The 11,230-nt window shown below is 34.1% G+C and overlaps 1 protein-coding gene across 1 annotated transcript in view; it reads left to right on the forward strand.

Moving 5' to 3' along the window:
* PPFIA2 (PTPRF interacting protein alpha 2) overlaps positions 1–8,390 on the forward strand; it is a 643,396-nt gene extending 635,006 nt beyond the window's left edge. The window contains exons 27-30 of the mRNA XM_007953155.2: positions 2,313–2,488; positions 3,742–3,810; positions 7,026–7,185; positions 8,332–8,390. Coding sequence (XP_007951346.1) covers positions 2,313–2,488; positions 3,742–3,810; positions 7,026–7,185; positions 8,332–8,390 — 464 coding nt within the window. The remainder of the gene's footprint in view (positions 1–2,312; positions 2,489–3,741; positions 3,811–7,025; positions 7,186–8,331) is intronic.
* The last annotated feature ends 2,840 nt before the right edge of the window (positions 8,391–11,230 follow it).

An 11,230-nucleotide genomic window follows, 5' to 3' on the forward strand; every position in this document is an offset into this window, starting at 1 on the left:
TCATGTTGTCAGAAGGGACCATTCCCTGGAGAAGGATGTCATGCTTGGTAGGGTGGAGTGTTGGCAAAAGATGGGTAGGCCTTCAAGGAGATGGATTGACATGGTGGCTGTGGCAATGGGCTCAAGTATAGCAAGGATCATGGAGCTGGTGCAGGATCTGGCGGTGTTTCGTTCTGCTGTGCATGGGGTCGCTATGAGTCAGAAACGACTCAACATCACCTAACAATAACAACAACGACTTGACAACACACAACAAAGCAGCAGCAACTATTACAAAAGTTGAATACATAATTTAAACATTCTCACAAAACAAAACTTCATGCTCATATAGCTTCATCAGTGAGTTTTTCTAAATATTTAAAAGAGAGGTAACAAATCTTACACACATTCTTTCAGGGTTTCGAAAAAGAAGGAACACTCTCCCCACTCATTTTATGAGACCAACATAACTTTGATTCCAATAGTCAATGAGAATATTACAAAAAAACATAATTTCAGATGTACAGAATCCAATGATAATTAAAAGGATAATATATCATAAGGAAGATAATTTGTTCTAGAAATTTTAAGTTTAATAATTGACAATTTCATCTATATAATTCACTAAATTAACAGAACAAAGAAGAAAAATCATATGATATTCTCAATAGAGTAGTAGGTTAATAAGGGAAAATTCCAATTAATCTGTGTCTTTACCAACACTCACTGTCTTCCCTTTTGTTTTATTCTGTTCTGTTTCCTTACCATTAGCCCCCTCCATGGGGCAGGTATTGCTTTATTGCTATAATATGATGCAAAAGAAAACAAGCTGATTATAAATGAATTTATTAGAACAAAATAGTAATGCCTGTAAAACCTATACAACATAGTAATAATCTCCTCCCAAAACACACAGACACTCTGATATTTGTGGATAATTGAAATAGGGAAAAATAAACAGATTAAGTTGAAGTATATATTTTGAAAAGTATATGTTTTTTTTTCTGAAAAAAAAGTAAAATTTCTCTCAGAAAAAGCATAACAGGAAAATTTTCACTATAAGAGTAAATTATGGCTCTCATTTGTATTTCTAAAAGACTATAAAAAATGTTTTAATGTTTTTCTCATTTCCTCAAACTTCATAAAGCACTTTCTTTTCTGTAGACTTCTGTCTATTTTAGGAGCTCTGGTACTGTAGTGCCTAAGGCATTTGACTGCTAAGCAGAAGGCTGGTGGTTCAAACTTACCAGCCACTCCTCAGAAGGAAGGTTGGGCAATCTACTTCTGTAGTGATACCAGCTTGGAAACCCGAGGAGGGGTCGCCATGAGTTGGGGCCGACTTGTTGGCACATAACAACAACAACTACCTATTTTATTGATTTTTAAAGAATATTCTGTCAACTCATAATGGAAAAAAAAATCAATGATCAAATAAACTATGTTTTGGTTTAAACAAGGCAGACATGAATTATTTTTCTGTAAAAGTTTCATTTTTACAGAATAATATTAAAGTATTTTTGTATCACAATGAAATACTAATACTACAACATAAAAGGGTAAACAACTTGTAACTTTCGACTGAGTGATTTTTGTATCAGTAGGAGTTCTGGTTGTGTAGCGCCTAAGGCATTTGACTATTAACCAGAAGGCTGGTGGTTCAAACCCACCAGCCACTCCTCAGAAGGAAGGTTGGGCAATCAATCTACTACCACAGTGATACCACCTCAGAAACCCAAGGAGGGGTTGCTATGAGTTGGATCTGACTCAATGGCAATCAGGTTTTTTGTTTGTTTGTTTATGTGATTAGAAAATAATTAACTTGCAAAATACAGTACAGGCAGTGTAAATCTCACTGAGTTCCTGTAGTAGCCTGCTGTTCTCCTATATATTGCTTCAGGTGAAAAGAGGCTTTGCTAGTCTTTGAAATACACTTTGGATAAAGAATCATTTTAGATTCTTATTTTGCTACATTTACTGGAGAGCTCTGTTTTAGATACACATAAGCAATTTCTCCATCTGGTGGTGAAAACATTGAACTTCAGACCTAGGGATCTATTAAGAAAATATAAGATGTTTTCTATGTGTGGAAGTACTGTCATGTCAGTGATAACACATGGTCTGATAAAGGCAGCTTCTTGTCCAGATCAAAAAGTAGAACAAGTTAGTTATCTAGCACAGTGAGTACACCTAATACAGGGTGCAGGGATATTAAGGGATGGATAATGAAATCAACATAATGGTTACCTGGCAAGATACTTGTGGTTCATTTCCATCAGTGGTTTTCTTTATCACACAAAACACTACAGCCTAAAATAGTGCACCTCTTTTCCTAGATGTGTTGGTGTGGAGCAATGACCGGGTTATTCGTTGGATACAAGCAATTGGACTTCGAGATTATGCAAATAATATTCTCGAGAGCGGTGTGCATGGCTCACTAATAGCCCTGGATGAGAACTTTGACTACAGCAGCTTGGCTTTATTATTACAGATTCCAACACAGAACACTCAGGCAAGCCCCTCTGTGCAATAGCTTCACTGTGCCCTGGTTTATATAATGACAAAGTAAACTTGTAGAAAAAGAGTTGTTGGCTGTATATTTATGGTTCCTAATGAGAGTTAACTCAACCTTTGAAATATGTCATTGGGGTATTAATTTCAAGCTACTGGATTTCTAGTCAAAACAGAAACCTAAAATTAAAATGGGAAGGGATTTAGCAGTTGTCTGGGCCAACCTCCCACCTGAATGCCAGGTTCCCCAAAACAATTCCCCTGACCAGATGGTTTTGAGTCTCTGCATCTCTTACTGAATTCCATTTGCATGTCTAAATTATACAGGCACTTAGCATTGAATATGGAGTGATTTCCAAATCTGGATAATTATTTGAGTCACCAGAGTTCCTTAAAAATTAAAATTAAAGCCTCTAACTCACAGCATGACCTAAGGAATCAGATATCAAGAGATAGGTCACAGAAATGTTTATTACCTAAAGTTCTCCCATATAATGATTACCAGTCAGATTTGAGAATTACCTGTATAGACTGCATAAGTATTTGGCCATCCAACTGCACCTTTGTTTTTATATATTGCAATGTTTATTTAAAATACTCAATTACAATAAAGCAACAAATTGACATCAAAGCCCCTTCACCACAGAAATTTATATGAGGCTATCTCCATCCTCAGGAGCTCTGGTGGCATATGCCTAAGGCATTTGACTGCTAACCAGAAGGCTGGCTATTCAAAAGCACCAGCCATTCCTGGGAAGGAAGGTTGGACAATCTACTTCTGTAGTGATACCGCCTGGGAAACCCAAGGAGGGCTCACTATGAGTCAGATCCAACTCAACGGCAGTGCGGCAGTGCGTTGCCTTTGTTGTTTATCTCCACCCTCATAGACAAAAGAAAATAACTCTTGTTACCAGAAGCTCTGGTAGCATAGTGCCTAAGGCACTTGACTGCTAACCAGTAGGCTGGTGGTTCAAATCCACCAGCCACTCCTCAGAAGGAAGGTGGGGCAATCTATTCCTGTAGTGATACTGCCTTGGAAACCCAAGGAGGTGTCACTATGAGTTGAGGCCAACTCAACAGCACATAATAACAACAACACTATTTATACCTAGAATTTCCAATGACTTGTTTACCTGAAAGAATGGAAACTTAAGACTTCATAAGTAAAGCATATTTGGAATGAATTCTCAGATCACTATAGTCTATATTATTTCTTTCAATAAAATTATAGTAACTGCAATTTGGTCTCAACAGGCAAGGCAGATTCTTGAAAGGGAATACAATAACCTCTTGGCCCTGGGAACTGAACGGCGACTAGATGAAGTAAGTCCTTACCTCTTTTCACAAAGAGTCTTACAGAGTATAAGAAACATGATAGCATACTCTGAATTTAAGGGATAATACTTGCAAAGTAGCTAGATACATTTCCATGGCTAGAATTTAGTGTTTTGTTCCCCAGTACCAGTATTGTTCTTCAATATCTTATATTACTCATTTGACTTTTGGGGGAAGAAAATTTTATCTATCTATCTATCTATCTATCTATCTATATGTATCTATATATTACATATATAGATATAAATATATAGTAGATGGAAACAATAATAATTCAAACAGAGACTTATTTACATAAGCTTTGATTGCAAAATAATGTTGAAAAATACTTTAAAAACTATAAAAATAACAATATTGATTAATCCATTTCTTAAATAACAGAATATATTCATAGATAGTTTAGGATATTAAAATGAGGGAAAAACTTACTTTCAACAAACAATAAGCTTTTCATTATTTTATAAGTTTTTATTAAAAAGAGATGAATAACATCCTAACAATTATTGTACTTGAAAACAACATTGAGTGTAAGAATCCCTATATATAAAATATGCATGTCTAAATGATTGGGAAAGTAACAAGCATACTGAGATGATTCATACTAAAGGGCATTGGCCAATCTTGTGAATTCATAATTTCATTACAAATTCTTCTAGAAATTTTTTCAAGATCTTTCTGGAAGGAAGCCTGAGTATAAAGTAGAACATACAGAAGTGCATCATGTCTTGTGAAATGTAGTTACTCTTGGCTATAGAAATAAATTAATTAACATAGTTTTATAAATAAACCCAACATATGCTAAAATAAGGCAGTAGTTCGATATTCAAATGGGCAGGGCAGATGCACTTGTTATTGTAAAACCCAAACTGTCTTTGTGGAGATCATAGGCTGATAAGGTCTACTATCTTGACCTAAGGTATTTTCCTATAACCTTAGAAACCTGCCCTATCAGGATAATGACTAATGTTTTGTAAAGCCAGTAAACATTTAACCACTTTTAGTCTCTTGGAAACTGTTTGACAATCTTTTAAATCCCTATTTCTAATTATTAATTCAAAAATAATCTTATAAACTCATACATGCATTTAAATACATTATTCTCTTTACCTGAAATTACAAAAAGAATTTTAATTAAAATCACAAATCACAATCATAAAATGATTGATTGACCTGCCAGTGTTTTTGTTGGAGATACTAGCCTGTGCGGGTTATAGTTTTGCTTCCCCATAGTAATGGACAAGGAGAAAGGTCCATTGGGTGAATTCAATGGGATGGGGCTCTCTGCCTTTCAAATATGCTGCTGCTTTTTCTGATAAGCACTGCACATCATTTGTATCTTTCAAATCCTGTCATATCTTTTGCTCTAGTTTACTGTTTTGTTTCATTGTGAGGAAAAATAGCCAAACTTGCCTAGAACTAGAATGACCTTTGTCTTGGGGCCTTGCTGATCACATTCAGATTCCACTTACTGGAGTAATCTGAGGAGTGATGATCTGATTCTTTGAACACAAGTGAAAGAATAGCTGTTATATTCATCTCATGAAAACTCTCCCCCCAGTGATGTTGTTCCTTGTAGTTCCTATTAACTTTCTACAGTTAACTTTGTTGAAAGAAGTAAGAATTTGTGATTCAGACTCTCAGTTTACTAGTTTACTTTTAAGTCCTTAACTAGCACATTACAGGAGTTGTGTACTCTATGGTGTAATGTAGCATTTGGTAGAACTGAAGAACATTCATGTGTATGCAACAACTTCTCCAAGAATCAAGAAGTAAGGGTGGCCTCAGCAGTGAAATGCTGTTGGTTTTCAATATTGCAAACATTTGGAGGTCTGGGGCAATGTGCAACCCAGCAGTTGTGAAAGGAGTGGCAGACATCTGTTATCTAATCAAAACTTATATATTGACAGTATTCTAATAGAATAGTGGATGTAATGCAATTATATATAATTGGTTGCATTTTCTGTATATTGACTTTGAATGAAACTTAGTTAAACTAGAAGTCTATGAAGCCCTCATGTAGTGATGGTAATATGAGCTGAAAATATCAGCCTAGGATTCTATATACCATAATGAAATTCACTGAGCTAATATGGCCAACAAGTCATACTTGACTTTTACTTCAGGGAATGGACAAACTTTAAGTGAGAAATTTAAGTATAAAAGGTCAAGATCTTTTTACTATGATCAATAATTTCTTTAGAATTAGATGCAAAGAACACTATTACTTATAATTCATTACCTTGGAAATAGAAGAATAAAAAATAGCAAACATCATTTACTAAATTTCATGTTACTGCTTTCCAATTTAGAGAAAATAGTTAGGTACCCTGGGCCTTGTGTGCAAAGAGAGGGAAGCGATTATGTTGAAAATAAAAAAAAAAATAATCAATCAAAGTTACTTTAAGCTTTTAGTGGCATCTAAAGAGAACATGTCTTTATTGAAAGGATGGTGCTCAAGTTGCACAGGTTTTTCAACAAATTGCAAGTTAGTTTTCTGTCGGCTGAAATCTAAGAAATGACAAGTATAGAATTTTTTTTCATAGGTAAGTTACAGTATCACATATGAATCAGGCTGCCCCATATATAAATGTTTCACATATATACATATATCTTTTTTGTACACAAATCAAACTTCATAAAACATAGTTATTCAAGTGTGTGTCAAATAGAATTTATTCCACAACAGTCAATTAGCTATATCATCTTACGTGGTAAAATCAGTTGGAATAAAGTGTCACAAAGTATATTCAACATGCTTTTGAAAAAGACTGAGGTTTTGTTTTAGATTTTCAGAGATGTTTTCTCTATAACTGGCAGACATTACATTTGAATAATTTGAAGTATTATAAAAATACATTTCTGTTTCAAAGTCTTCTAAGTTCTCATTTTGGGATCATATAAAGCATAATATTTAATATACACATACACACAACATATTTTTACACCAATAACACATACATTATATGATTTATACAAACTGTGCAGTGTCTTCACCTGTTAGGTTCCTATGTGTGCTATATACATTATATGTGAAAAAACATGGTATAAATAATATATGTGTGTGTGTGTGTGTGTGTGTATATTTGACAGACTCAATGTACATTATCTATGTACATATATCTAAGCACACAGTTTTATACACCTTGATTAGTTTACTTTTTAAAATTTATTTATTTCATCAAATTATAATTCTGCACTGGCAGAGTGATGACAAGAATTTCAGACGTGGGTCAACATGGAGAAGGCAATTTCCTCCTCGTGAAGTACATGGAATCAGCATGATGCCAGGCTCCTCAGAAACATTACCAGCTGGATTTAGGTTAACCACAACATCTGGACAGTCAAGGAAAATGACAACTGATGGTACAGTAGTTTTGCACTTCCGCTTATAAACTACAAAGCATATTTAGCAAAAGCTAGCATCATTCTCCGATCTTGCATAGCTTTGTGGGGTTGATTGTTTTCTTGAGTTGGTTTGCTGTGCTTGAAATTTGCTTTGCTTTATCAAAACCCAGACTCCTTTGTAAACTGCTAATGCATGAATCCATGGCACTTTATTCACACTTGAAAAACTGGATAGTATTCTAAAAAGAGCAATTTTAGCTGATGTCCACATCTAGGAGGAACAATAACATTTGTATGACTTGTGTTTCTTTACTTCTATTCCCAGAGTAACTACTTTGTTCAAGTTGGAGGTTGGATTTGGACTACAGGCTCTGTCATCATACATTGAACATTGAGAGTTTTATATGTCATCCTAGAAACTCAGACATATTGGATATTGTCACCTCTGATAAGGCATAAGGTCTTAAATGAACAAGTATAGCCATGAGAAGAGAAGTGAAGAAACACAAAACCATCAGTAACTTCCTAATAATATTTCCTTACATAGTTCATAAAGAAATAATGGCCATAGCTGGGAGAAAAAACTTTGAAATGGTAGTCACAATGTTTTTTTCTGTTTGATAGATATTAAACAAAACAAAACAAAACAAAAAGAACACACACACATTCTGTATTAAAATAATCATATAGTCATTTTTTCTTTTCAAGGCCATAGCTATATGGTCCTTAAAATTAGTTCCAACATAAAACTTGATCTTTGCTCTGCATTTCTTATAATCTGTTAACATTGTGAAGCTGTTAGCAAAATTCACGAGGAATTTAACATGATTAAAAAGTAGTTTAGAAACTGTTCAATAGTTGGAGGAAAAGATACCATATTGACTTCTCTAAAAACAACTTTTGCTTCAAAAACAGAAGCACCCTGGGGAGCTGCTCATCTAAGTAGAAATATACAGCAATTTAAAAGCTCAGTTGAATTGCACTGGAATAATTTTTCATTAATAATTTGGTTTAGAGCAAAATAATGTGAGTGGCTTCCATCTGAGAGACAGAAAGTCTATTACATATCCAGGGCCCCTTTATACAGGGAAAATAAATCTTTCTCATCTGAAACTTTGTACTCAATCATCTGAGTCCTGCTAAAGCCCTTTTCTCCATTTGCAGTTGCTTCATCAAGACTGCAGAGGTTAGACAACTCCACTGTTCGCACATACTCATGTTGACAAGCCACTCAAAGGAGGCAGCACTGACCTGCTGTGAGTAGTTTCCCTTGACTGCCAAAAAGCAAACCAACAAAAGGCTGGAACCTACAAAGACTAGTAAATAAACACTGTAGTCTTTGCTATGGCCTGGCAGTACAGAAGCAAGAATAACTAATCCTTATATATTGCTAGAAATCTTTGTATTGTAGTTTGATCCAGTATTTCCTATCACCTTCTGTCTGCTATGGTTTAGGTGTCTCTTGGAAGCCTGTCAGTCTACTTCCACATCAATGTGTTGCTTAAGCACTGTCTTCTAGTATTTGGTAGTATTTTGTAATGATTCATATAGCTTGTTCTTGATGATAATATTACACTAATACATTTTTAAGTGAATATATTTATAGAGGGAGCTGAAGTTGGCAGACAGTGATTTCAGCAGGTTCACAAAGTCAACAGTGGAGGAGACAGAAAAATGATTTAGAGATGGTTTCATATTAAGAAACAAAAGTCAAGACCATTGACATTTTGAACTTTTAGTGTGTTGATTTTCATCAAGGCAATTTGCATTTGTTGAAAACAAACATAAATTTTAAGCATCTGTGGGTCTCAATATAGGAACAAAATAATATTACTTTATGATACTGGAGCAAAGGACTAACATAAAATCTTACCATATAACCCTATGATATAAGACATTTGTGTTTAGAGAAAGATTAATTGATAAAAGTTACTTCCAGATGCATATGAAGCAGACTCAGCTTTCTTAGATTTATAAATGGGAAAATGCTCACAAAACTCATTTTTTTTAACAGCAACAAAAACAAAATTGTGCTTTGCCAAAATATTCTACCACTTTCAATGAATGAACATTTTCAAAAAATACTTTTTAGAGAAATATTTAGAAGCAGCTTGTGTGCAGAGAGATAGGGAGAGGGAGCAGCTGCAGGCAGAACAGCTCACCTTGTGCTACTTCTTCACTGCCTTGAACTAAAAGCTCCACGCAATTTATTATTGGTTACTGGGGTCTAACAGGAGGGATGGTTATGCTGCCTTATTTGAGTCACTGTTTGAACCTTATGAAGATTGTTTTTAAGCATTTAGATAAGATATCTAAAGAATACACAAGCCAAAAATGAAAAATTTAACTATGGTGTACAATTTGGCATTTAATTTGGCACTATCAAAAGTATATATTAGTTTGGCTGAATAAGAGGCTTTCCTAAATAGTGTTTATAATAGCTTCTACACATAGCATGGTAATTCCCCTAGCAGCTATGTACTCCACTAATTGTCAAATGACCACTTAGTATGTTCAGGAGTGCTTGCTTTTTCGTTCTTGATGGATGGGTAGAATTCCTCTTGAGCTATTTGCAATCTGTATTTTGTGCATGGCATTCTAGTTCATATTTCTTAGTTTTACCTTTAGAATGGCTAAAAATATTTATTTATAATAAGTTAACTTAGGACAAACAATTTCACTTTTGCTAAAAATTGTAAGTTTGTTATTTAATTCAGGGCACATTATTTACTGAGTTTTTTGTTTTTTTTTTTTAAATTTGTGTAGGAATAGTAATTATGGGGTTTTCATAATGTAATTATGGCTGGAAAGATAAATGATGCCACATCTCTGGTGCAGATCCTTTAAATGTTATTAATAGCCTTTGGACTTTGTCACAATTGAACAAAGGGATCTTTTTGAGAGCTCTGAAATATATGAACTAGAATATGAATCTATTCATATGAACCTATATGGAATAGGTCAACTCAACCCAATATATTAATTAGAACATTTTAAACTTTTCAAAAAGCATGCTGATATTTTGTGAATACCTTTGCTTATATTTATGCCATATTTTCCACAAAATGGAGTAATTCTTTTCATTTATTAAACGCCTCTGCACAAAATTGGAGAAGAGCAAATGTTAATTATGTACAGCTATTGGTTAGACCTTTGATGATTTCCTTTTCATTATCTCTTAGTGTTAGGACCAGAGTAGGCGGGCTGCATGACAGAGCAACATAGTGCAGTAGAGGGAGATTTTCTACTCTGGGACTTTTCAATGAACTAACACTGTCCATTAAATATTTTAGATGTCATCTTTTCAGTCTACTCTACCTAAAGTGCACTACCATCAAAGAAGACGAGTAGTGAAACCTTTGTGAAGACTGAGTTCTAAGAAAATTATGAAAAGTAGTGGTTCATTATGCTGACCATGTAATTTGAGGAAGAGTCAGATACCAAGTTTGATTAGTTTACTACAATTATAATAAAATACTTAAGTCATTTGAAAACTAAGCATCATCCACATCATAAATTCTGTACAACAGAAGCTTTTCTGAAATGGAGACACTTGTTTTATCATGTTTTATTGTAATATACTAGGCATTTATGTATGACTGTGTATGTATTTCTTTTTAAATGTGTAAGTCTTATGTAAATGGATATAAATATGATTTTTTTAAAAAATAAAATATATGGTTCATGGAGTCTCGAGTGCAAACATTTGACAATTACAAGTATTGTTTGTATTTTACCATTCCACCATTTTTACAGTTTTTGAATTGTTAACAGTCAAATCAATGTTTCCTTGAAGCAGGAAACATGCTTTACCATGTTTCTCCTTCAAGTCTGTCGATACTTAAAGCTGAACACCTGCCTCTGATCATGTATGAAAGAATGATTTAACCTGGAACTGGAGCCAAAAAATGGACCTTTAAAGGCAATCAGGGATGTCCTTTATCTTTAGAAAAGCACTGTGATGGCTCGATCTCCTTTTCAATACAAAACAAAGCCAAACTGTTTATAAGAGTTAAAGCAATTGTTTAAAAAAAAGAAAAAAAAGTTTATATATATATTAAAA

Source organism: Orycteropus afer, unplaced genomic scaffold (assembly GCF_000298275.1).
Source record: "Orycteropus afer afer isolate SDZICR_OR568_19922 unplaced genomic scaffold, OryAfe1.0 scaffold00375, whole genome shotgun sequence".
In the NCBI taxonomy this organism is placed as follows: Eukaryota; Metazoa; Chordata; class Mammalia; order Tubulidentata; family Orycteropodidae; genus Orycteropus; species Orycteropus afer.